This window comes from Rhipicephalus sanguineus, chromosome 2 (genome assembly GCF_013339695.2).
Source record: "Rhipicephalus sanguineus isolate Rsan-2018 chromosome 2, BIME_Rsan_1.4, whole genome shotgun sequence".
Taxonomy (NCBI): Eukaryota; Metazoa; Arthropoda; class Arachnida; order Ixodida; family Ixodidae; genus Rhipicephalus; species Rhipicephalus sanguineus.
This window is the reverse complement of record NC_051177.1, coordinates 58,239,509-58,267,056: the sequence shown is the minus strand read 5'-3', so window position 1 is coordinate 58,267,056 and position 27,548 is coordinate 58,239,509. Positions and strand designations below refer to the sequence as shown.

Below are 27,548 nucleotides of genomic sequence, written 5' to 3'. Positions count from 1 at the left end.
CACATCTACTGCTTAGAGCAGAATTTCAGAGGAGCTGGACTGAATCAGTGTTAGTGCTGGTGACAGATAATATAGTCGGTAGTATAGCAGTAACAGGTGGGTCATGGGCTAGCATTCAATTCCCAGCTAAAGTTTTCTGCAGAAGAATGGTTTTGATAAATGAATGATTTGCTAGGTTAGATGGTGTTCGATTTCTAAGGAAGCAGCAAGACAAATTGCATGACAAAAAAATTTTTAAAACAGAAAACAGTGTGGTGTCCACCTCTTTCTTTATAGAAAGTCTGGTAATTTCTCTTACTGCTTGCCTCAAGAATTTTTTATGCTTTAAACGTACTGTTAAGAAGTCTAGTTTAAGCTTCCCATCAGTATCTGATGGCTACACTGTATCCTTCTGTAGCATCTTAATTTCACTTAACATTGTCACATCTTTCCAGTCTGCATGTATATGGAAGAAAAGCTGCAGTCTTATTCACTGGTTTGCATTGACGTGACACACTTAAGAAACAATATGCAGATTACAACGAACTTCGTTCATAGCTCTGGTGATAAGAACAAAACAAACCACGGGGCAGCAGCATCTCAACGATTTCAGACATTCACAAATCTGTTTTGCCACAGTGCATCAGACTCACCTCCACAACACGGCCAATGTCCCCTTCATGAACCTCCTCATATGTGCGGCAACACTGAACCAACATGCCAGGTGCAATGTGGTTGCGAACATAGACAGCGTAGTCATCATTGTTGGTGAAATCTGCTCTACAGAGGTAGCCTGTGCTTGGTGGTGCCTGAAATAAGAAAGGAGGACCATTGTGAATTTTTTTTTTTTAAATAGCAAACATTTTGTACAAGGGCCTGAAGGAAATGTACTAATGTATTGACTGGATGGAAATTGTATATTTGTGCTGCAACACAGAATCCTTTAGTAACATTGACAACTAAAGCAATGCATGACACTCAATAAAGAAACAATCCTGACAAGGTATGTTAGTGACAGTTTGAGCCCACACCATCTTTTACTTGAGAAAAAGGCAAGGGGATAGAGCTCCACTTAATATTACAGTAGACTTTCGTTAAACGGCAACCGTGCCCCAAATGTGGCCATGGCTCATGCTCTTTTGAACACATGCTCTGGCTGTGCCCAGCCCTTAACGCCTCTCCACCCATCACGAAGGAGAAATGGGAGGAATCCCCGAACAGCGGCAATCTTCACACTCAACTCCAGTCCGTCCAGAGGGAGCCACCAACTTGATCTTGGGGGGCCTCCGGCTCTCTAGATCTGAGTTCCTCAGGACTGAAATAAAGTTCTCGTCATATCATGTCTCGTTAAACGGAACCTGAAGGGACCAGGAGAAACATGTTCCGTTTAACAGTTCTGTTCACTGAGAAATGAACAGGGGTGCAGAAGTCAAGTATGAAACCTATCATATTAGAGGCAGGCATTCCATTTAATTAAGCAGCAATTGCATTGAAGAGATTTCAATTTACTGAGTGTCTACAGCGTATTGTTACTGCTATATTTTTCAGGTAACCATACCATTCACAGGATGCAATGGCAAAAAGCTCATGTTTTCTAACTGCCTTGCACAAGCACAATGAGGACACTATCAGGAGCATAGCAAATAAATCGTGCGAACCCCTGAGCTATCCCATATGACAACTGTCATTCCTCAAGTGAATGCATGAAAATCCAAGTCAGGTAGAAGCACAACACGATACTAAAGGTGTTCCAACCTCAGGCAGGGAACCACCTCCGTCTTCTTCATAAAGGTCATCCGAGAATGAGTCAGACTCTGAGCAGTTGTCCAGAGATGTAATGCTTTCGTCATCCGAGACACAGGGAACTTCATGCTCATGTTCGAGGAGCCAAGCCACAATAGCCTCAGGACTGGGCATCACGTGAAATGATCCAGCTGCAAATAATCGATGACACATTAATGCGCATCTTAAAAGCCCTCTTCACAGGTTATATTTTCTCAAAGCACGATGTGGAAAATTATGTCACAGAGCAACAAGTAAATTCACTTGTGTTTACATAACGTGCCAAACACTTACAGTCCAAAGAACAAGGTCTCCAAACAGGTTTTTAACTCATATTCTACATACGTTGTATAGTATACCATACATTACAGGGAATGCTTGAGTCTCTCACATCCCCTGCCAGTCATTTTTTCTGGAGAGCTCTCACATCTCCTGACGTTCGGCTTTCCTTCGTGACACACACCCATTGTTCGAAGTAGGTGGTGGTATTGCGCAGCTGTGATGGCATATGATGCAAGTGTTTCAATGCAGGCACTACTTGATGGTGTAGACAACACAAGTGTGGGAGGAACTTTGAAATAATGACACCAGCATGTCGGTGCTCAGCTGTGGGAAAGAGAGGACACCCAATGAACTGTGGTGTTTCTGCTCCGATATTTAGCTTTTTTCTTCTCGTACGCACTGTACAAATTAGGCATTAGAGATGCTGAAAAACAGCTTCAAAAAACTTTTAGAGCAATTTTCCCGATCCCTGCATACGTGTTGGGCTTTCCTTGAAGCAATTCATGCAATGCATAGGGAATGTGTGCATTTATTACAAAGGTAGGCCTTGTTTACCTTCACTCTTTGTTTATGCTCATGGTAGCCATCATTTCTGACCTGCAACTTGTTTGAATTCTCTATACACTCAAACCTCGATATAACGTACATGGATATAACGAATTATCGGTTATAACGAAGTAAATGAAGAATAGTCTTGTCATAGCTACAGTGTTACAAATAAATGTTTATAACAAATTTTCTGATATAACGAAGTTATTTTCGTGGCAGATGTGACTTTGTTATAATGAGGTTTCAGTGTACTCCCAATTCTTCCGCCAAAAATTTTTTCCCATGTGATGATCAGCAATTAATTTTCCATTTAAAGATTTCTCCACTGTCTGCATCAGTTTTCAGAGAAAAGAAGTGTCATCATTAAGCACATAAGTAAGGTAGTACTTTTATGAGGGCTTTGTTCATTATTCTTCCCCCTTTCCCCCGTGCAGAGTAGCAGGCTAGAGCGCTCAAGCTCAGGCTGACCTCTCTGCCTTCTAATAAATTCGCTCTATCTATTATCTATCTTGTGCTTGTTTTGTAGAGTTGACCTAGACACCATGTTGGCACAAGTACTGAAGTAGATTTTTTTCAAACACCACACACCTAAAGCATTGAGAGCCATGGCCACCCCATGCCTTGGAAAACCCATTTCCACAAGCTGGCGCACGATCGGCAATGATGCTGGAGCTGTTGCTGCCGGGCCATGCAGTGTGGATAGAGAAGATCGCCGAGATGAGGATCCTTTAGACTTTGGTCTGTGCGACCGACCAGCAGCCTGCAGGCTTGCTGCCCCGTCATTGCCGAAATGGTCTGCAGCAGCCCCTTCCTCGCTCATGGGGCTGTCTGCCACCGGCTCGTGCTCCACTGTTTCACCAGTGGTAGACTCCAGTTCGGCAAGCAGTTGAGTAGACCGCCTTTTTCGTGTTCCCTCGGCTATCAGAAACTGCACAAGGGCAATGGCTGCAGCCTGGGGAGAAAGAGAGACAGGTTCCAGGAAAGGCATTCTCAAATGGCCCAGGAACTAGTTCATATCATAGCTCATAAAGGCCTCCTGTAGTACACTGATTTACCATCACAACTCTTCTTAACTATACTTTTGAGAAAAATCACAAAGTTCTTTGCTGTGCCAGCCACTGCCAGGGCATTTCTTTCTCACTACTGAAGATTCTTTTGGGGCTGATTTCTTTAAGATATTAGAAGCATGCTCTCGATGGTTAAAGGTGACAGAAGAATAGCAGACATGAATACGAAGTGCTCAGTAGTCACAACCATGTCTGTTGCTGTTCCACTTTGCGTTATCTCACTTTGCTAATCTTCTTTTCTCGCAATTTTTCTATCATATCTGACGTGCATCAACTAACCTCAAGCTCTTGCCTCCCAAAGACAGGCCTCAGAGGCGATGGCTGTGTAGCTGTGGCCATGACCTGCTCAATAAGGGTGATGGGAGAGTGCATCTCGGCTGTGACATCATCTTCAGCACTAGGTGCTGCCGCTGCTGCTGCTGCCTGGTGTTGGTGCTGAAGCTGTGGCTGCTGCTCTGTGGGCACATTCTGAAGCAAGACCTGCCTCAACACAAGCTGCTGTGTGGTCAGCACTTGGGTGGCACAGATCATGCCCAACAACAGGTGCTGCTGAACAAGCAAGGGCACATTGACACCCGAAGCTGCAAGGAAGAACATGAATCATTTGATGTCTCAGCCTCACCAATCAACATGGCAAGAATTGGCAATAACATAAAATGCATATCTGGCAAACATTTAGTGCAGTGTCACCCAGCACAGGCAAGTCAATTTCATGCTACACAAAAACCGTTCTTAAGAATCAGAGTGCACGTCATGGAGCACATGCTTTGTTACATAACTATTGCTTGGAGCATATTTGGGACACATTAATGTTTTTAACCAGACTTGTACATGTTACAGAAGAAAGTAATCAATCGTAATGACCTTCAAAAATATAACTGGTGAGTTACCAATTACCAAAGAAAGTAATTGAGGAATTACTGAAAAGTATTCAATTACTATCACATTACTTTCCTCCTGACGCTTATTAACAATATATACCTATACAGCAAACAGGCTATTTCGCTGTGCCCTTTGAAGCACTTCTTTTCGAAAACATCAGCAGCTACACTGAAAAGTAGGTAGATGTGCACAATGTACAGAGGGGTGGTGTTGCTGCGTATACAAATATTTTGTGCACAATATTGTCACTACATTTCAGCAATGCTCACATCTTAGTCCTCTGTGAAACGCAGTGCTTTTACATTTGAGAGGGCTTGGACTCCTCCTGTGAAGGTGCATTAAGTTGCGCCAATGAAAGAAAAAGAAAAAAGTGGCCATCCCTATAATGTCCTCAAGGATTTGCGCGAGCACACGGAGACAAAGAAGAGACACACAAAAACGAGCGCAATCGTCTTTGTGTACGCACTCGTCTTTGTGTATCCCTTCTTCGTCTCCGTGTGCTCACGTGAATCCATGAAGATGAATGTGTTCCAACAAGGCCAACTTGCAGTATTGCTCCTATAATGTCACGTCAGCTCTGGTTCAACTAGGCGGTCAATATCTGGTGCAGCATAAAGATGAGCATCAGAAAAAGTACAGTGTGCCCACTGTAGCCTGTCTGAACATGTACAACCTGGAGGCTGATACTGGCACTAATGACAGTGTTTACTGTAGTTTGTGTCACATTCAATTGCAGCAAGATGCGTTTCCTGTTATGCCTTCTCATCACTAAAGTAATTGATTACATGTAATTGGTTATAGATCAATATAATTGAATTACAGTGAGCATTACCACCCAACATAATTTACTGATTGCAGAACTGCCAGAAATATAATAGATTACAAGCAATTATTTACATGTAATTCATCACATATATGTTTGGTCCCTGCACAGTCATGAGTGGGAAAGGACACAAGATTAACAATACTTGCCGATGCCTTCGCCAGTGTTGGGAAACTGGTGCAGGAGATCGGTGGTTAGCTTGGGCAAGACAGTGACTGCTCGACTGAGAAGAGTGGACCAAATGGAGAGCATGCCATCATTCAGAGGAAGCTTCTGCAGCTGAAAGAGATTTTCTTCAGCCTGCAATGAGAAGGAGATTGTTCGACACAGTGTGGCCAGATTTGTGCGACAAATGCTTCAGTACAAGTGCTACACAACCCCCTTACGACACCACATGTAATGATGCCTGAGCAATTACCTCTCAGCACCTATATATTGCATTGCTGATTCATGCTAATTCAGAAAATTGTATAATTCAGACTTGCCTTTTCGTTCGGCAAGCACATGCATTATCTAATGGCATCAAGCTGACTAATTTAGACGTATGCTGCACAGCGGGTCATTCGAAAGAACTTTCAAGTAACAACAATAAGAATATCGTATTTTGTGAAAATCAGTGAGCATAATGCACTGCATACTGAATGTGACCAACCAGGTTATCAAGCATCTCGAACACTAAAAACCGATGCAAACTTAGCAGCTGTGCATATATTAGCTTCAACTTAAAATTCTGTAAAAGATTGCGCAACTGCTTTTTCAGTATTGAGCGGTCAATTTTGTGACCCTGTATCATATATAAGCCCCTTATGCTTTAGAAGCTTTAAGTGATTTTAGTCCTATATAAACAAGAGCCTCCTCATTTTCATATTAAAATTATCCACCTTTTCTTTCTATAATGCAGCTCTCAAAGTGCCCATCATGTTATGCAAATAATTTTGTGGTATGTGCAAAAAATTCTGTACAGGGTTTCACGTTTTACGATAAACTAAATTTTACAGAAAAAGAAAAGTGCATTTCTAATCTTGCTTGCATATGACCCAAGAAACAAAACTGCTTGACTAATTAATTGATCTTAAAATGTAACTCTTCTTCAACACTGCACACAACAATTATGTCCGTAATCACACGAACCCATACACTTCCTGGAAACAAACGTACAATTTATGCAGGCATGTTAGAGCCGAGTTATTAGTTCCTATCTCATATCTCGACTCGGGATGACGAAATTTATGACAGAAATACGTGACAGTTATGTTCTTGCATGCCTTCAAGGTTTTTCAAAAACGTCACAACAAAAGTGGCATATCATTCCATAATATTCATGACCTGGGTCTCTATTTTGCAGGAATGCCTTTTGCGATGCTAATGCCTTTTTGTGCTTTTTCACACTGTGCTAGTGGTTAGAGCTATGGACCACTGTTATCAACGTGATCAGACAACACTGAGAGGTGGATGACAGAACTAGCATCGAATCGAGCGGAAGAAGGCATTCCTACACAATAATAACCCTGGAAGCCCAAACTGACTGCTGACTACACGTTCAGCATCAGGGATAACTGTCAACAGCCCACAACGTACTAAGAAATCAAAGTAGAGCTCTGAAGATTGACTCACAGGAGCCAGTTGGTCTAGGGAGTGCTTGACAAGACTGTTGCGTGTGTGGCAGTGCACGAGTAGCTTTCCCCGCAGCGATATGCCGGCCACAGTTCCTTTGTCATGCGGGTGCTCAATAAAGTTGACGGTGCCTCCAAGGCGCACGCGATGGTCCACACCTCCAAGCACGGCCAGTGCAGCAAGGGAGCTGGCTTTCTCCAGGAGAAGAGCATCTGCAGTCTTGTGAAATGAACGTAATAATAATTTTGGGAATTTACGTCCCAAAACCACCATATGATTATGAGAGATGCCGTAGTGGAGGGCTCCGGCAATTTCGACCACCCGGGGTTCCTTAAGATGTGCCTAAATCTAAGCACATGGGCCTCTAGCATTTCGCCTCCATTGAAATGTCGCCACCACGGCCGTGAAATAAAGGTGATAGGGTTGAGTATAGAGCAGTGGGGCATTACCAGTATACTTATTTCTGTATAATTCACAGCCGAGCCCCAAGTGAATTAAACCCTAAGCAGAATTCAGACTCACCTCACATGCTTAAACACTATGAACATGAGGCTTTGGTACGTCACCTGACACCAGGACTACTATTGGCATTGACAGCAACACCCCAGAAATTTAATTTTTTCTGCTATCACGAAGCACAGTGAAACTGCATGGAAGAGAATATTTATAAGGTAATTTCGCTCCTCGGAGTCGCTGCAGGGCTACGATAAGTGCACTGCTTTGAATCTACACCCAAGGTCAAAACAGCAGTTTCACACTCCCTCCTAAGGTTTGCATTAAATTTCTCTAATCACTGGTGCATATTTACACGCAAAAACAAAGCCGCAAGATATCACACTGCTTCAAACTCTAAAAACATGCATTTTTTTTGCGTCACTATTTGAGCATGCGCACCATATCTATATATAGCGAGATGTTACTCGTACTGGCATTTCCTGCACTAATGAAAAACGTGGGTCACCAGCAGCATAACATGCAACGCAAGTATTTACGTAAATGTACCTCGGTAGTGGTGGGTGTGCCGACAGTTTCAGCAAAAATGTTCTTCAATCCCAACTGCAAGTGCTTGTTGATTGGCTCGTTCCAAGTCGGCACAGTGTGCAGCTCACGCAGAAGCGAGATGCACTCCTCGGCAACTGTGCTCGTGTGAGACGCCGTAAGGAGGACTCGGGCACGGGCACTCTTCTTGCCTTTCCACGAGAGATCTAGAAAATGGCAAGAAACACAGGTAAACTTGCAAAACTAGGGAAACATTCAAATGATTCGTAGCCACTGTAGCCAGTATCGGTTATCGTAAATCATTAGGGGTGCGTGAATATTCGAAATTTCGAATATTTTTCGAATAGCGTTTGCTATTCGAATCGATTCACACTCGAATTTTACTATTCTAACTATTCGAAATTCCCAAAGACAAATACAGTCAACGTCTAATTGAAATTGACCCCACCAGATTTTCGATATGCTTCACCTCATTACACTCTCGTATTGCGGCAATGCTGCCTTTCAAGCTCCGTTACGGTCGAACTTAGCCAAAAGACAGTCAACGTCCGATTAGAAGTGGTCCCTAGATTTTCAATGTGCTTCACCTCATCACACCCCCGCATTGCGGCAGAGCTGCATTTCAAGCTCCGTTACGGTCGAACTTAGCCAAGAGAAAGTCAACGTCCAACTGGAAGTGGTCCCTAGAGTTTCAATATGCTTCTCCTCATCACACCACCGTATTGCGGCAAAGCTGCCTTTCAAGCTCCGCTACGGTCGCAAATGTATTAACTCAAGAAAAGGCTGGTTCCAACATGGAGATGAAAGATGCAGCAGAGGTGGGGGCTCAATTAAGGCTGTTTTGAACCTGAAATTTGGGCAGGAAGTCCGAAAAATCGGACGATGGAGCTTTTTAGCATCCAAAATTTCAGATGTTCTTATATATCGACGTCTACAAGGCAGATCTTGAATTCCGGACTTGAAGGGAGCATACCCTTGTCCGCCACATCAGTTGGGTTTCCACAAAGTTGAAAGAGGAGGAGAGGCTGAGGAAATGGCATCTTTGCCTATTACGTGTAAAGTGTTGTTGGCAACACTTTGGTTGCACCAAATCATGTACATAAATACAACTCAGCCTCTACATTGCCTCATTCTTGATAAGACAACTATGAAACACCACCCTGCCAGTGCTTCATCAACCTAGCAAAAAGAAACACTTTCATGTTGCTATCTCATAAGAATATGCTTAGGAATCATCACCAACTTTTTTTTCTGCAATTTCACTTCGAAGTATTCGAGAAACATTCTAGAAATATTCGAGAAATATTCCAAAAATATTCGATTCGATTCGCACTCACAGTTCAATATTCAAATTTGCTTTGCACCCAAAATTTCGCTATTCGCACAGCTCTATAAATCATTATGCCAATTATGCAGAAGATCAGTCCATGCTTTAAGTAAAAGAATCAGTAACAGAATGCTCAAACAGAGAGAAGACGAGAACGATTAATCAGATTCAATATCAGTTCCAATATCCAATGATGGGTCATTCATATTGAAGAAGCAGAGTTTGTATGGGTATAGGAGGTAGAAAAAGAAGACAGAGGTTGCAGCAACGTGCAAAAATGTTATTATCAGCTCAAAACCAACTGATAAAGCAATTGCAGAAAGCAGGATCATTTAAGAAAAGAAACAGGGGCAATTAAGTACAAGCAATTAAAAACAGATTAGTTTTCAGCCTGTCAAGACAATCATTCAGCACACTTCACTCAGCGTTAACAGTACAGGTGAGGAACACATGTACCTCAGCTTATGTATATAACAATGTAAAACTGACCTGTTGCATGCAGTGTTGGGTCATAACTGCAAGAGACCAAGACTTTGCCGAGAAGAGCAAACAGTGCTTGCACAAAGGAGAACCTCAACTTGCTGTAGTCATCAGATGTCCATGAGAGAAGCAGTGTCCTTAGAACCCGAAGAGCTTGAATCTAGGACAGAAGGCATTGTAACACCATTATAGTCACATGTGCAGAAGCCTTCTCCATTTGTGTGGAAACTTTATAAAGTATTAAAATGTTCAAGATACAGCTCAGAAAGGACAGATGTAGGCAGAGCAGATTCTTTCCCCAGCAAATATGCTCCAGTCCACTATCCCGCTTTTCATCTTTTTCAGTGCACTTCATATTGATAATGAATTCTTCGCTGTACACATGACACTGCTCTGGGTGTCTAAATGCAGCTAAAAAGAAAGAAATACTGTAAACAACCCATTTCATATCAAGTTCAGAACATAAATGCAACAAATAGATGTTATCCACATTTATTCACTTTAAATGCACACTGCTACAACTCGCTGTTAATCAAGTTTATAAGCTGTTTGAAATGTTGTGAAGTTGAAATAACTGGAAAGATATCCAGTGCGGTTCACTATGTAAACCCTTCAACATATATTCAATGCAACAGTTTCGTATAGGATGGGGAGAGGCTCGACAGTGTGGGAAACGATCGACAGTGTGTATAGTTTTACAGTTACCAATTAATTGTTTAAGCTTTTTTGTTCATTTAGACATCGTCGTGGCACTGCCACTTGCCCAATAAGTGCATGTATAAAAAGACACCCAAAATTTCACACCCTTTAAAACTTGCTGCTTTCGGACTCTGCCTGTACAACGTGTTAATTCGGGCACAATGGGATTAACAGAAATATATACATGTATTTTGTTTCAAAGCTTGCTGGTGCCTTCATGGGAGCAAAGGCAGCCAACGTAGCCTGGTTGACCCAGTCAAATTGAATTTTAGGTGATCCTTCGAAGTCTAAATTGCTCATTGGTCAGGACTGTAGATGAAAGAATGATTTTTTAAAAACTGTCAATTCTCCTGCCACAGTACCTGGGTAGGTAGCACCAATGAGGAGGCAAGTTGGAGTTCACTGGGTGGCCTACTGCAAGGTCCCGAAGCCACATTCAGGAGTAGAGAAACCCACGGTGGGGAGCTGAGTGCTTGGCACAGTGCTGGTGTTGCGCACACTCCACGCAAGAAACCTAAGGTGGCCCACTCATGGTGCTGTTCCACAAGCATCCATAGGGGTGCACTCGAAACCACCATTGAAGGGGACAAAGATGAGTGTACCCCACCTGCAACAAAATGCAGTGATCTGTTTAAACTAGGGATGGGCAAATAGTAAATTTGACGTTCGAAGCCAATTTGAAGTGAATAGTGATTTAGTCAAAGTTTAATTATTTCGAATCGGATAGTTCGAATAGTATATATCACATGTATTATAAAGAAAATTGAGCATTTTCATCATGACCAAACAAACTTGCATATTATGTTTAAGAATTAGAAACTAGGTGTGTGTAAATGTCACTTCTTTGGTTTGAAGCAAAGGGGAAGCAAGGTTGAATAGTAGCAAGATTTGAATAGCAATAGGGTGCAAATTATAAGCAGTAAAATATGTTACCGTTTAAAATTTACTATACTTAGTGCACATAAGCCAAATATAACAAACTCTTAAACTTAAAAAAAATAATCAAGGTGAATGTAATATGTACATTTATTCTTTGACGTGGCACTTTGAGAGTGTGCGAACTTCCCCTGTATACGTGGTTTCATGGCACAGCACCCACCCATTGCAGTGAAATGACATTTACAGGGGTTACACACAGTCAAATATATGTCATGCATTCATTTCAAATATTTCAACACTTCAAATAATTTAAGTTGGTGTCGAAGTAAACTTGAATGCTGTCATATTTGTTCAAACATTTCAAGTGCTCGAATATTCACCCATGCCTAATTTAAAGCTTTGTACAGACACCTTTAAGCACAAGCTATCATTCTGGCAGTGGGTTAGCATGTGTAGCATGAAATGATGACCTATGCTGACACTCAGACTTATTCCACAAATGGTGATGCATCAATTTATGCCCCCTACATTGCATGTTGCATCGTATGCATGGCAGTATGGCACCCTGATAGCCAGAAATTAGGGTCTTCAGGCCATTACAGAACTAATGCTTACTACCCTTAAAGCCATGGACAGTAATGATTAAAGCAGTGGTTCTCAGCCATGGATGTTTCAGGAACCCCTTGTGGACTGGTGGAAGTGATGAGAGACCCCTTGCAATGAGAGAAAAGAGGGGGAGGGGGTCAAAAATTGACACAACATGCACCAAGAAATAGGTGCCGTTTATTTCTCCCTGGCAAAGTATGGTCAAACTAATGGGCCATGCAAATTCGATCTCAACAGCTTGTCAATAAGTTGGGCCATCTGGAGCCACATTCAACCTGTTGCTAGCTATGTTTGCTCTTCAAATATGCAAGTCTGGAAAAAGGATCCTCGCATGATTATGTCACAGAAAGCTGCAACAAAAGGTTTACAGTCATCACATGGAGAAGGAGACAAACAAGTCAGCTACGCTGCAAATCAAATGTTCTGCGGTGAAGCACACAAAAAATCGCAAGGGGCTGCTGTCACGGGACATAGTGTGCCTCCTAAAAACTCTTCTTTTATTGCGATAGCAATTACATGGACAGTCTCGGCAGGTTTTTGCCGTCACCGCCGTCATGCAGCGTATATGTATAAGCATGTATATATAATATAAAAGTCCCAAAGAAAAATAATTCCGAAAAAAGCTTCCGAAGCGCGGAATCGAACCAGCGCCTTCTCGATCCGCAGTGCATGGCTCTAACCACTATGCCACAAAGCGCAGATCGTCCAGGTGGCTAACGGCGAGCGTTATATACACACCCTTTACCGCAGTACTCAGAAACGGCAGGCGCTTATAAGCGTTTCTTCATTACCAGCGAGATGGCGCTAGGAGCGCAACGGGCGCACTTAAAGGCGTCGGCCAGCTTGCCCCGCTCCTGCGAACGCCCTTTCTCTTCGCCCTACATGGCGTGGTCGCATTCGTGCGCTTATCCGAGGAAAGAAGGGGTCCGGCGGGGGAGGGGGGTGGAGCAGAGGGTTGTCTGTCTTGTGCTTTCCTCGCGATGTCCGCGCTGAAGTCACAGAGCGTACGCAGGTCACTTCGCTCACTGCAGTGGCCGCGTTTGCGAAAGGAGTGCGCTGTTCAAACAGAAAGAAGTAACAACTGTGACAGTTAGTTCGCGCTCATCCTGTGTGTACCTGTTCATTCGTTTCGTGCGTCCTGCTTTATGTGTGAGCAGTGCACTTCAAGTGTCGAGCTGTGACACATGATAGTTTGCGCTCGTCCTGTGTGTGTTCTTTTCGTGCGTCCTTTGCGCTTAAGCGATGCGCTGGAAATTTCGAGCTGGGTGATTCCACGTAAGATCGAACAATCGATGGCTGGTCGACCTCTCAAATATATTTGAAAATTTTATATATTATTGCCTGATGAGTGGAAAGAAGAGATCCGCAATTTGTTTTGCCGCCAAAAATTTTTTCGAAGCACAGGAAATCAATAATGACGAAGACGTGGAGTGGAGCGCCCATCCGCTCTGTTGTTTTGGCCACCTTTCGTTATTAATTGCACAAAATATATTAAAGTTAGGTAGCTGAAATTTCTTTACCTAAATATATGCATGTTTTTGCTTCTGCTCAGGTATTTTTAGTTTTGATGTGTAGTGTAGATGTTTTTATAAAAAACCTCAAAATGGGCCCAGGAAACGTTATTTTCTTTACTTTGAAGGTCTTTATCTCGAAAAATCCTTGTAGCAGAGCGACACAAATTGCGCATTACGTTCTTCGCATGCTTATCTACCACACTGCCGAATCTTATATTTATATAACTTTCCAGTAAAGAGATATGATCGGGCTAAGTTACAGAAAACACCGGACAATGAAAACTTCTGACGACAATTAAAAAAAAGCCCATTTTTTATATTTCTTAAACTTTGTCCACTTATTCTCCTCCACGTCAGCTTTCATAATCATTGAAAACATGCTGCATAATGTCGTTGCACTAATAGTTACGACAACTCCAATGAGACCCTTAGGCAAGGATTGGCAATTCCGACTTCTTGCCCAGCAAGTGTATAAAATGCAGGCAGGATTGAATTGCTTTTTATTAAAAGGCCAGCAGGTACCGAAAAAGGTGTCGCCGGCACTGAAGACGTTAATTTTGAAATTATTTCGTCACTGCAGCGGCCACGAGCGCGGGGCTACCGAGCAGGGGCGCGCACCCGAGATGCTCGTTGTAAGAGACGGCGCAGTGAGAGCTTGTTTTCGCGTCCTCAGACCGATTGAGTTCGAAACAGCAACGCCTCTCCGGTGACTTGAATGCACGTGCACTGGAGCTTCGCTATTCTATCCGCCCTCTGTTCGCATCGCAGCTAGGCGCTGATAACAAGGCAGAGATGGAAGCAAGATGAGAACTCTGTAAGGGAGCTATGAGCGCTCGCTTCACGCACGCTGCTGCCATTATGCAACATGTTTTCAATGATTATGAAAGCTGACGTGGAGGAGAATAAGTGGACAAAGTTTAAGAAATATAAAAAATGGGCTTTTTTTTTTAATTGTCGTTTTCATTGTCCGGTGTTTTCTTTAACTTAGCCCGATCATATCTCTTTACTGAAAAGTTATATAAATATAAGATTCGGCAGTGTGGTAGATAAGCATGCGAAGAACGTAATGCGCAATTTGTGTCGCTCTGCTACAAGGATTTTTCGAGATAAAGACCTTCAAAGTAAAGAAAATAATGTTTCCTGGGCCAATTTTGAGGTTTTTTATAAAAACATCTACACTACACATCAAAACTAAGAATACCTGAGCAGAAGCAAAAACATGCATATATTTAGGTAAAGAAATTTCAGCTACCTAACTTTAATATATTTTGTGCAATTAATAACGAAAGGTGGCCAAAACAGCAGAGCGGATGGGCGCTCCACTCCACCTCTTCGTCATTATTGATTTCCTGTGCTTCGAAAAAATTTTTGGCGGCAAAACAAATTGCGGATCTCTTCTTTCCACTCATCAGGCAATAATATATAAAATTTTGAAATATATTTGAGAGGTCGACCAGCCATCGATTGTTCGATCTTACGTGGAATCACCCTGCTATCGCATTCATTGCTTCGCTGTTGCGGCGAAGCTGTGACTTTTTTTCTTTTTTTTTTTGAGAATGGGTTTTTCGAACCCCGGAAATGGCTTTGCAGACCCCATTTGAGAACCGCCGGAATAAAGCATCACAAGTTTCCCATGCTTATTTCTGTTACAACTTTAAACCACCAAAGTTCACCGAAAGGTGCGGCACTTGCCTTGACTGCTGCCCTGACCTGAAGCAATGATGGATCTGAGGAGCCCAGACATGACTGCAATGGCTTTGGGGTGAACAGAGCTGGAGTGGATGCCCAGGGACACGCACAAGGCTCGCAGAAGTGTGTAGCAGCCCTGCTGTAGCAACACCGATGGGTGCTGAGCGGCTGGTACAGTGGTTGTTGCTGGAGGAACAGCAATGAAGAAGGTCAGGCAACAAGATAGGGCAGTACTGTAACTTGATAAGAGGCAGTCAAAAACACAAACTTTGAGTGCGTGGCTAAACACACCCTCTCAAAAAAAAAGAAAAAAAGATTAAGCCTCCATTATTTTAAATGCATGTTTCCATAAGCATGCATATAATAACAGCAATAAAAATTGGTGTTTTAAAAGTGCCCACAACTATATGACACCAAGCTGCTTCCCCTCATATGTCCATCAGATTGTCAAGTAGATTAAATCGTTACATTGAGCAAAGTATCAAATAACAAAAACTTGATAGGAGACTACATGCTAATAAAATCTTGCAGTGCTTCAAGATAGAGTAAAACACAACATAGGCTACTTAACAAGGCACTGTAAAATCGGCACAGAACAACTGTGATAGCCCTTGTTACATGGCGAGTGCCCAAATGGTTTTGCACATATGGTGATTAGCTTCCTGGTGTATTGTGGTCTCTTTGTCAAGCACAATATGCCTCCAACTTGTTCTGCCATGAAGATGTGCCCAACAGAGCCTAAGTGATGTGCTGCTTTTTTTTTTTGTTCCAAAGACACAGCACATTAGTGTGTGTACATGCAGCAGCCAAATGTGCAATTGTGGATGTAACTGGTGGGTTCTGTGATCCATGATGTGTGAAGAGCAACACCATGTGGTGGTGCTGCAGGGAACCGAACTTTGTGTCACATGACTGAACTCTCAGTTCTCATTGGTGGAAGCCCACACAACATAACGGCGCGAGGCGCTCCAGTGACAAGACTAGCAACAACTTCTACTTGGTAAGACACACAATGGTTGTAGTGACAAGTTACCACGATGACAATAACACACCATATTGCAGAACGGTTCACAAACCACTAACGTAATAAATAGCAGACAACTACTTTTAGTGAGAAACATACCATCCTCATCTTCCGAATCCGAACTTGATTCTACTTCGGGCTGCGGAGGAAGTTCAGCCAACTTGAGATCGTATTTTCCTTCCTTGCCCATGCGATAAGAGTTGGTGGAGCCATTGTCCCACTGCACTCGAATCCAGCCATCTTCACCAAGTTCACCAATCACGCGTCCTTCTCCAGGAGGAGGGCCATCCTGAAGGAGCAAGAAAGGTGCATCATCAACAGTTGTAGCATGCATTGTACCTGTTCCTGCACCCTCCCTCCCTCCCTTTCTCCCCACCACCCTTCCCTTGTGATGCCCTTCCCCCAACCTCTGCTTCACAAATCCCAAAATTTAGGTAAGTATATAACAAAAGCCGAATGGACGACAAAGCTTCTTTCCAATTGCAAGGTTTGTTGTTAATCTGCTGGTGAAATGAACAGCTATCTGCTATGCGTTTTTTTTTTTCTGTGCCATCGTCATGCCATATCTATCAGAAGAGCAACTGGAAAGATGCAGCAAAATGCCCTAACCTTCACAGCAATGTCACATGCAGCTAGACAAGCTGATGTGCTTGTGGAGCAACTCAACAACTTGTGAGTGGGAAAAGACTGTGGGCTTCTGTAAACCAACACTGACAGCTGTCTAGTGGCCACTGTGTCAGCAACTTAGGTGACTGGCGTTACATCATTTATTTTAGAATACCCCTTTACAAACATACCAGCCAAAAGACAAGTTAAAAGATATACTGCTGCACATTTACAACTAGGACACAGTAATCTTGATTTAACTAAATTGGCTGCTTAACAAAACTGGCTATGAGTGACTTAGATCACAGTTGAATGTTGATCACCACAAAAATAAATTCTTGTTTAAGCTGGTTTTTTTATGAGTGATAATTACAAAATGGCAATATAACAAGATCGATAAAAAACTGGCATGTAAAACAACACGCAAAAGTGCCGGTGCTTGCATCGGCTGTTTTATAAGCCTACACCCACGTAATTCCATGTCTATGTCTGTTTGGTACTACTCAATATTACTTATTGATACATTAACTGGGTTTCAATGGGGTAGCATCTTACAGTTCACTATATGCTATCAGCTTAGGTAGCATGCTAAATGCACTAATCCTTCACCTGGTCTCCCCATTTCCAGTCGACACCACGGACCACCCTGGTGCCAATTTTCATCATGGCAGCTAGCTCCAGGCCACTTGGAGCTGGTGCTGGAGGCTGCGGCTTTCGCACAGTGTCTTCCAAGACAGCACAGAGGCTCACATTCTTCTCGTGAGGTGTACGTGTCGGCCTGGGGCCTGCAAAGTGCATAGCACATGGGGACAACAACAATGGTCATCAGTAAGACATAATTTTACTGAATGCTATGGCTTACAAAACTCGTGGGGAACCTAAATGAAAGAAACAGACCATTAGCGTCTTGAACTGAGCTGGTTGGTATATACTGAATTTGAATGATGAAACTGCGCTAGAACAAGGACAGGCAAGAGGACATAAACACGGCGCCGTGTTTGTGTCCACTCGCCTTGTCTTGTTCTAGCGCTGGTACTTGCATAATGCAACTAATTTAATAATCACTCGTCAGTAAGATATCATTTCACTGGATGCAATGATTTGGAAAGCCTGCGGGAGCCTAAATTTAACAGAAGAACATATTTATTGTTACACATACTAGTACTTGCATAACGTAACAGGGATATATGGGTGCCCCAGCTATCTCTAGCCAGTGTTGAAAAATATGCCGACGCACCCTGTGACGATGTGACCAAATGCATGTTGAGGACTATTGCATAGAGTAAGTCGCACTATTTTTCTCCCTTCCTAATTGCCTAATTAGGCATACTTAATTAACTAACTTTTGAAGCTATGAAGCTGGGCAAAAAATTCCAATGAGAAAGCTGTAAATCGGCTTGCAAAACATCCGATTAGACAGTTTCTAACTTTATATCTGTTATGTATTAGTCTTTTTCTGCTTACTACAGATGCCCGCAAAGTCCAAAAAAATATCACGTGACAAGCCCGCTTGCACGCCTATGCGCGCTCTGACTACAGTGCTCCCTAACGTTCTGCGTGAAAATGACCATAGCACTCGGCCATGTGTGCTGCCTTGACAGGACAGCGACGATGGCGGTAGCTGTGCAATGACGCACATTTTTCTAGCGGCAACACAAGCAATAACCACTGCATCTGCATATTGCTGTCATGAACCACCGCGAGGGAAGCATATAGTTTGTATGCGGAACGTTGGGGAGCACTGCAATCACGACACGCCTTGGCGCGCAAGTCGGCATGTCGCGTATTTTTTTTGTATTACGCGGGCATCTGTAGTAAGCAGAAAAACACTAATAATTAACAGATATAAAGTTAGAAACTGTCTAATCGGACGTTTTGCAAACTGATCTACAATTTTTTACCATAGAACTTTTGCCTAGCTTCGTTGCTTCAAAAGTTAGTTAATTAAACATGCCTAATTAGGCAATTAAGTGGGCAACAAAAAATTGTGTGACTTACTCCATGCAATAGTAAGCAACATTCATTTGGTCATGTCATCCTAGAGTGCGTCAAAATATTTTTAAACTCTGGCTAAAGATAGTTGGGGCACCCTGTATAATGCAGTGGGCAACCTCTCAAATAAATCCCAGTGGATCTTGTCATATGCAGAAGGCAAAATAAATAAGGGCACATTTTAGAACTTATTGTAGTTCTTTTCATGTTTCGAAGGTAAAATGAAAGAGAAAATGAGAGCAACCTGCCAGTGAGTGTTGCTTTAAAACAACCAGCGGAAGGTGTGAACTCATTATGAAAGAACAAGTGAAAAACCTGTTGAAACAAGTCCTCATTACTCATCTGGTTAACACTCACTAGAGCAATTCACCTTTAAGTATTAGGACTAATAATTTGTGAAAGCTCTCTTCTCTCATCATGGAACAAAAAAAAAGCAAAGGGCGAGAGAGATGATGGCCCTCACCCAACGCACGAAGCAGGGTCTGCAGATGTGCCAACACACCAGAGCCCAACAGGAGGCTGAGGCTCCGGCTTTGGTGCTCTCCTGACAGGAGACCGATAGCCGACAGCAGGAAACGAGACGGTGCTGAGAGGGTGCCACTGCAGCCCGAGCAAGCACTCTCCATGCTCGCCTGTTGGGCACACAATTGTAGAACAGCCGCACGCCTTAGAAACCTAGTACGTCTCCGTCTTTACGTCCAGCTGAACTAGCACTAGTACCGTATTTTCTCGCGTATAAGCTGCACAAAAAATAAAAGATTGAAGCTAAAGTCAAAACAAAAAGCACTCATTGCGGTCTGCAAAGGTAGCATCACGGCAGTGCTTCAGAGCTATGCAAAAAAGCTAGCTTCGCAGCAAAACGAGGGGATTATTTTTAGAAAATTTTCCGCGAATTGTTGTCGAGGGTGCGGGTTATACGCTAGAAAATACGGCATACTGTTACCATGCACAGTAATACAGTAGAGAGCCATAGAAGTTACACTGAAGGCAGAAAACACAGAGTTAAACTAAAGCAGTATAGTACTTCAGGCAAGATTGACTGAGGTGTGAAGGGACCCTCTCGTCTTTTTTCATGTTTTCTCTTTTACAGTGTCTCTGCTGGCATCCTACTTCCCTAAATAGGACACACGAGGTGAAGGAAGTCCCAGTTATGCAGTAGTACAAGAGATGCCACTGGTGTTTCATTGCTAGCACCACTTGACACCATGGATACCTAGGTACAATACTACTTTTTTAGTATTCAGCTGGGGATGGTGTCATGGATGGATTGACTGTGCGCCTATCGTTACGTTCCACAGTATTGATCTGTTGAGCGCTTCTCGATGACTTGAACACACATTCAACGAGCAGCATATTCAAATCTTCGGTCTTGTAATCTGAGTGTACTGCACTTACCATCGTTCAAATGGACCAGGTTTTGCACAATTGTGCTAGAAAATTTTAATTGCTAGCATAAGTACACCTTGCTGCACAAGTCAGCTGCAGTGTTCTTCTCAAGTAGCCAGCACGTGCGAGTAGTAACCAGACACATCCACCCAAAAACTGGCCCTGCAAAAGTGATATTACCTTTGAGACAAGGTGTCGAGATGAATGAGCGACAACTGGCAGGTTCTCATCTTCGGTGCTGCAGAATTCCAGAAGCAATGACCTCAGTTCACTGACAGCCCAAAGGTTGAGCCGCGCCGATGCCAACTCGAGAGAAATGCGTTGATGCGGTGGAATCAGGTTCAAGTTGGCTAAAAAATGGACAGGCCTTTCCCTTAAAAGGAAATAAAAAGAATTATAATTAATCTGCATGAGATGGGTGTTGCAAGTACATGCATCAGCACTTAAAGTGAAAACTCACATACTTATAAGAAACATTTTTTTTTTCACGAAACTAACCCACACAAAAGTAATGGTAAAGATAAATAATAGCCTCAGTGTAAAGTAGTGAATTTGGATTTTAGTCTACTGCAGACAATTTTTAAATATGCAACTATCTGCAATCATCTATGCATATATCAAAAGTTGGTTGTTCTCAGTATTTGTGACAAGTGGATGTGGTCTTAGCACTGACCGACTTCATTTCCTCAGTATCGGGTAACAATGGGAGATGAGAGAGGCTCCCTTCTAACCATAGTGCTGGAGGGAGACTGCTTCACATTTTTTTCTTCAAGATTAACAAAATAATTAGTCATATTATTTTTTTCTTGTCTTCCAAAATGTGTTATCTAAAAAACAGAATTGTGCATGCATGCTAAGGCAGCATGAGCTCCATCCAGAGAAGAGCCTGTTCCATGTATGCTCTACATAAAAAAAATGACCTTTACTTAGCAAATCAGTTATTTAAGAGAGGCAAGTTTATTGAGGCAATAATTTTACTAACATGCCAACAAACTATTTTTTTACAATCTACCCTGCTTTTAAAGAAGTTAAAGCATGAAACTTACAAAAAAAATAATAAGTGGAAGAAAACTCACAGAAAAGCTAAATAGAGAGACAAAAAAGAAATAATTGTGCATGTTATTCATACCATGGTATCTTTCCAATGGGGAGCAGTCCCTGCCAGCCAGACTGTAGCTTATACTTAACGGACGGTAGTAAAGACGATTTCTCAAGAAGGGTAAGAATGCTTTCCAAGCCTTGTAGTCTTGTCTTGGCTCTCTCCATCTGAAATAAGACAGTAGTAGCTGCTTTCAACTATGTTTCTGTAATTACAAAAAAAAAAGCTTGAGAAGTATATAGAGTTACTAAATAAAAGACTGCATAATGACAATATCGGTAAGTATAGTTAAGATCATCATTCGTACTTCTGAAATCTTAAGAGCAATGGCAACATAACCATACTAGCTTCACATTAAAAACAAGCAGGTTGACATTCATTCAACTGCAAAGTGCACAAGTTACAGTTGTCATAGGTATTACAAATTGCAGCAGTGTGCAAGTACTGAAGTTTGGAAACCTAAAAAATAAAAGGACCTTTGAGAGCTTTAATGTCAATTACGAATGTTTGCTTACGATTTCACAAAAAGCTAAGATAGAGAAGTATGCACTTTTTGTAAACCCTGAAGGTACCTCTTCCCACCCAAGCACACATATATGCAAAGCCAAGTTAGCAACCACAAATTTGTCACAAATAACACGTGTAAAAAATCCACAGCAACTTTAAACTGTCGATGTATAAGGGCCCTAAACTAATTCTTCACGGAGCTCGAAATATTCCTCCCCATTTGTACGACTCCCTTTATAGATAAAAATAAATGTCTGTGTGCAGTACTGATGCACGCTAAAATCAAAGCTTCTCCAAGCAATAAAAAAAGTTAGACAGCAAAAAAGCCGCACCTCCCCGAAGGGGATTGTGAGGAAATGCGAATGCATTTGGGTGCACCCGATGAGTGTGCGATTAATTAATGAAGAGAGAGGAGAGTGTGCATGTAGAGGCATAATGCTCGAGTTGCATTGTGTTACACTTCATCCTAGTGGTATCGTTGCCGCGAGAGATTCGACTTCACCGACTTCCATCGCTATCAAGACACCAAAGCGCGCGCTCCCTGCATGATATATATAGGTCCGAGCGCGGAGAGGAGGAGCGCCCGAGCTCTCTCTCCGCCGAGTGAGCTCCGCTATGCGAGCGCCTTCACCGGGTACACTCCTCCTCTCCCTTACCCTCCGCTGCTCACCACCTGCTCCGGTTGCTAGGCACGCCGCAGCTGTTGCTAGGGGCAAGGAGGAGCGCGCGCGGAGAGATAACACCTGTGTGCACGCCGGCCAGGGACGCAGCACAACTCCAGACTAAGAAATGCATTCGCATTCAAAAGTTAACCCCAACTCATATAATCTTAGGCTTTCTCAATTGAACCTTGCAAGTACGTCAGAGTGCACAGCCAGTCTGACATGCAAAGGCTTTTTAAATCTTCTCAATGATTTATGAATACTATCAAAAATGGAATCTGAGAATGAAATAATAGCATTCAGTGCTCCTATGGTAGCCTGACCCTACTGTGCACAGAGTCAAAGTGACAGGTTTAAGAATTACATTTCAACACTATGCAAGCATTCAATACACAACAAATATCATCAAATCACCAAGGCTCAGTGACATTTCACAGCAAATCATTTTAATCATTAGCAAAACCCAAGGTACTCTTGATTTCAGTGTTTCAACAAACAACGAAGTGTTGCCATGTCCAATGCTATGCACAAGATGAACAGAAGGAGTCAGCTCAACAGCCCTTGTAGCAGAGTTCATATTTTTTTCAAACTACATAATTCTTTAAAATTATGGTAATAGTACCATGATGGCTCCATATTCTACTGTTTCAGTAACTTGTTTACAATGTAAATATCTCCTGCAGATTGTATAGCAAAAAAAAATATCTACGCAGTTTAAAGTAAAAACAACTAATGACGTCTGACCTGGCAGTACATGGCCTTCCTGATGAGCTCAACATCAAGATCCTGGGTCACAAACTCAAGCATTTGGCTCAGCAATGGACTGTGGTCAACAACATTCTGCTTGAGTTGGTTCCCTTCAGACAAACACTGGAATGGAAATCAAAGTAGTCAATTGATTTGATTGTAACACAAACAGCAAAGAAGAAACTTGCACCAGTATTTTGATAACAGATATCGCATCTTGATCTACAAATGAGTCGAGGCAAAACGGGATGCTAATGTAAAATGGTGTCAACACGTTAAGCATGCCACTAGCACGAACGGAACACCTCAAACACACCTGTAGAAAATTACATGTTATGCGCAATGCTCACTTTTGTCAACTGCTTAATTGGCCTTAATGAGACAGTTATTGTTTGCTGAGAACCTGTATGATAGCTACCAAAACTCATTTATTATGGAGAAAAATACAAAGCTGCCCAGAGTCATCTCTTTCCTGTACACAGCTAGTATTAGTTTTATAGAAGAAAGCATGAAAGCAGCATGCCTCTCAGGTTGTGCAAGATAACTATAGATTCCATGGCCACACCTAAAAAAATTTTTTATACTAGTGCGAAGAATACTTGATATGCAAGGATATGAACTGAGTTGTTAAATAGCATAAAAACAGTAGAAGCAAGCGAAGTAGGGAAACATAAAAACTCAAACCTTCTTCAGTGCTGCTCCAGCAGCTTCCAGTTTTATGTCAAGGCTCTCAAGAACCTCAGTTTGACTTTCGTCAGAAGAGTCCTTGTCCTTGGAAACAGATGAGTTTTCTTCAGAGGAGCCACTAGATGACCCTTCTAGAAGAATAAAAGGAAGCACATGGTCAGATATCACTGAACAATAAGATATGAATGCAGTCCTTGCTTTATCGAAAAGACTAAGCAGGCTTTGCTCTCACTCTTGTCAGATCTTTGCTGAAGGATGATCTGATGCGTAGCTGTCTTCCATCGTGATGAAGCACCAATGAGCTTTAGGTTCTCCATAATTCTAAGCTCCCTGCTAACTGCAGGCCGCAGCTCGTAAAAAAGGAAACGGCATCGTTCAAACATAGGGCAGCAGACTTCTTTGTATGAGCCGTTCAAGTCTTGTCTTGCCTGTAAAAGATGGAGACACAAACATGGAAACACATACTTCAATGCACTGAAACTGTGTCAAGCGATGTGTTCTTGACACCGATTCATGGCCAATCACTTTGGCTCAAATGTGGAAGACATATTCACTATACTCGCGGACAACTTTTCTTGGCAATGAAGGGAAGGCTAGAGAGCCGAACCACGCGTGTGCTACCGCTGAAGATTATTGTCCCACAATTGTGTCCGTGTTTTCTGCGTGAGAATAAAAAAAAAACGTAACTTTATTTTCTACGGGGCGCTGTTTGAAAAGAGGGGCAGCGCGCACCACGGAGATATCTATATTTGTTTTGCTTTATGCAGTGTCATTTCCCGTTTTTGCACCTGTGAAAACGTCGCACCTTTTACGTGCACCTCACAGTCAAAATGGCGTCTTCGTCTTCAGGTGAGCACTCGTCACCCTCCAGCTTTTCCGACGACTCGCCAAGGGAGCTTGTGACGAATTTCACTAACAAATGGCTGTGTAAGCCTGTGACGGCCGCTCGAATAATCAAATGGCCGTCACAGGAGGTACGGGAGGTTCGCAAACCAAAACTAAATTCAAAATGCACGCCGACCGGACTACTTCGCGGAGAAGTACATGTGCAGTAGCTCCACCCCCGTAGCCTTTCCTTCATTGCCAAGAAAAGCTGTCCGCAAGTATAGTACAATTTCTTTTCCTACTGCAGAAAAGTTTATCACACGGGTAGGGGCAACGAAAAGTGCGCACGTTCAAGTAATACAGAGGACTCATGTTATTTAACATTAACTAATGTAGGGTCTTATGTGCCAACATTAACTAATGTAGGGTCTGATGTGCCGAAACCACAATATGATTATGAGGCACGCCATAGGGGGAAACTGTGCATTAATTTTGACCGGCTGAAGTTCCTTGACGTGCAATAAAATTTAAGCAGACAAGTGTTCTTACATTTCATTGCTTAACACCTATGTCCTATAAAAATTCTCCATACATCAAAAAACAGAGATACAAAAATGGTTCCCATACTTCAAAATTCAAGATGCGAGTTTCTGGTAACGTGGCAATCTTGTTAAAGGGTCACTAGTGCATATTTCAAGCTGTGTTAGCAGCCTACTTTCTTGTAACTCCAGTTGCCTTTGTCCTGGCGACCCTGTGACTACAATGCTCGGCAGATGATCCAAAAGATGCGGACTCTATTCTAGCAGCAGTGATCACATTTGAGTGGAGGCGAAATGCTAGAGGACTGCGTACTGTGATCTAAGTGCACATTAAAGAGCCACAGGTGATAGAAATTATCCGATGTTCTGCACTATATTGTCTCTCATAACCCAAGCCAATTTGGGACGTTTAACCTCATGAACCAACCAATCGAGAATGCAGAGATGATTTCAGGACCGTCCGATTATGTTTCAACCTACTATGCTATTGTTCTCAGCAGTGTCCTACAGTGTCCTATAAAAGTGAAAATACGAAGGTAGTGACCTTGATGAGGGACCACTTGGCTTGCTGAACCATTCGCACAATGTCCTGTAAAATGCCTGGTAGTTGTACGGGCGAGGACTTGATGGACGAGCCTCTCAGCGCCAGCTGTTCTGCAGTGTTCAGCAGGGTAGCACCACAGCCCAAATGCTTGACTGCCATTGCTAATAACAGCCTGCACAACAAGGTTGTTAATAAAGATGAATAATAATGTTGCATTCTTATTCAGCTTCATTATGACACGCAGTCAGAGCAAATTTTATATTTATTATGTCCCATAATTTATTGTATCCATGTTCATCATATCCAGGTTTGACTGTGTTAGGTCCTGGAGAAAGAGAGAAAAAGCTCTTGATTGTAATACAGAGAATTCTGCTGGTGTAGTATATGTAGGGGCCTATACAGGGGAGATAAATGTGATGGTTACGACAGAGGTCAATTTAGAGCTTATCAGTTGAGGTAATGTCTGCAAAGAAAATGAAAAGAATATTTAAACTTTTATGTCACTGTGAAGCAAAAGAAACAGGACCTAGCAATATGTTCCTGAGCCCTAGTGGTGCTTGGGAAGCTGAGCTCATTTAACTGCAAAAACAAGTTTTTCCACCACTGTAAGCTGGGCATTCAAACAAAATATGTTCCAGTGTTTCTATCGCACCATATGTACCACAATATGGGTGAGTGGTCAAACCAAGGCAGCACAGGTAGCTATTGGTGAATGCGGGATTCAGACGAAGTCAATGAAAGTGTCTCAACCTGATGAATGGGGCTTGATTTTAAGTAGGGGGTCTACTTAGTGTAGAAAGTGACCATAAAGTGGCATATTCATTGGCAGTTCTTTTTTATGTGGGCCTATTTCTGTGCCATTGCTGAGGCATCTAATTTAGTAAAACATATCCACCGAATTTGCCACTACAGATGTGACACCTGCCTGATGGTTTCAAGTGATTCTGACTCAATGATGAAAAGTTCACTCCTCACCTTCCCACTTCTTCAATTGGGTGGTCAGCTCCGAAGTCCATGTGCAAAGCAAGATGCTGCTGCTCACAAAAGGTGTCAACTGCTCGCAGAAAGCCAGCAACCAGAGGTTCTTCCAAGCGTCCTTCAGCAATGGCCTCAACTAGGCTCTCTTCACTCCAACTGGTCGCAGTACCAGATATTGGTGACGGGGCAGACGAGGCAGCAGACAGCGCCTTCGGCTCTGTCGGAGTCATGCCGGACACTAAATCAAAGCACCCAAAGAAGGTAGTGTAAGAAGTATGCAAATGTAAAATACAAAAGCAAGCTGATAGTTGACGTCACTGATCCCCACTTTTGTAGTAATAATAACTGTTGGGGTTTTACGTCCCAAAACCATGATATGATTATGAGGGACGCCATAGTGGAGGGCTCCGGAAAATTCAGCCACCTGGGGTTCTTTGCACTAAATTTGAGTACACGAGCCTCGAGCATTTTTGCCTCCACCGAAAATGTGGCCGCCGCGGCCGGAATTCAATTCCGCGACCTTGGGGTCAGCAGTTGAGCACCATAACCACTAGACCACCGTGGTGGGTTATTCTCATTTTTGTTATGAAATAGATTTGGTCAGGCCAGTTTACTGAGAAGAACTGATTAGTGCATGCAGAAATATGTTTGTGTAATGTAAAACTAGAGCGTTAAAAAAGGAAGAGTGTTTGAAGTGAGGCCTCATTTAATTCTAACTCCTGTAATAAGTGCTCGCAAGCATTTTTCTGAGAAAGAGACTGACTTGTGTGCATGTCACATG

General features: G+C 42.6%; 1 protein-coding gene across 1 annotated transcript in view; it reads right to left on the bottom strand.

The window, feature by feature from the left end:
• Positions 1 to 27,548, bottom strand: part of LOC119383035 (E3 ubiquitin-protein ligase HERC2) — a 111,389-nt gene that overhangs the window by 38,918 nt on the left and 44,923 nt on the right. The window contains exons 25-45 of the mRNA XM_049412394.1: positions 26,765 to 27,005; positions 25,790 to 25,961; positions 24,114 to 24,309; positions 23,879 to 24,012; positions 23,192 to 23,317; positions 21,309 to 21,445; positions 20,360 to 20,552; positions 19,257 to 19,425; positions 17,411 to 17,586; positions 16,295 to 16,484; positions 15,175 to 15,357; positions 14,174 to 14,183; positions 10,846 to 11,047; positions 9,794 to 9,944; positions 7,981 to 8,183; positions 6,979 to 7,197; positions 5,514 to 5,664; positions 3,939 to 4,240; positions 3,181 to 3,544; positions 1,735 to 1,913; positions 633 to 788 (exon numbers count right to left, since the gene is read on the bottom strand). Of these exons, the coding sequence (XP_049268351.1) occupies positions 633 to 788; positions 1,735 to 1,913; positions 3,181 to 3,544; positions 3,939 to 4,240; positions 5,514 to 5,664; positions 6,979 to 7,197; positions 7,981 to 8,183; positions 9,794 to 9,944; positions 10,846 to 11,047; positions 14,174 to 14,183; positions 15,175 to 15,357; positions 16,295 to 16,484; positions 17,411 to 17,586; positions 19,257 to 19,425; positions 20,360 to 20,552; positions 21,309 to 21,445; positions 23,192 to 23,317; positions 23,879 to 24,012; positions 24,114 to 24,309; positions 25,790 to 25,961; positions 26,765 to 27,005 (3,854 nt within the window). The remainder of the gene's footprint in view (positions 1 to 632; positions 789 to 1,734; positions 1,914 to 3,180; positions 3,545 to 3,938; positions 4,241 to 5,513; positions 5,665 to 6,978; positions 7,198 to 7,980; positions 8,184 to 9,793; positions 9,945 to 10,845; positions 11,048 to 14,173; positions 14,184 to 15,174; positions 15,358 to 16,294; positions 16,485 to 17,410; positions 17,587 to 19,256; positions 19,426 to 20,359; positions 20,553 to 21,308; positions 21,446 to 23,191; positions 23,318 to 23,878; positions 24,013 to 24,113; positions 24,310 to 25,789; positions 25,962 to 26,764; positions 27,006 to 27,548) is intronic.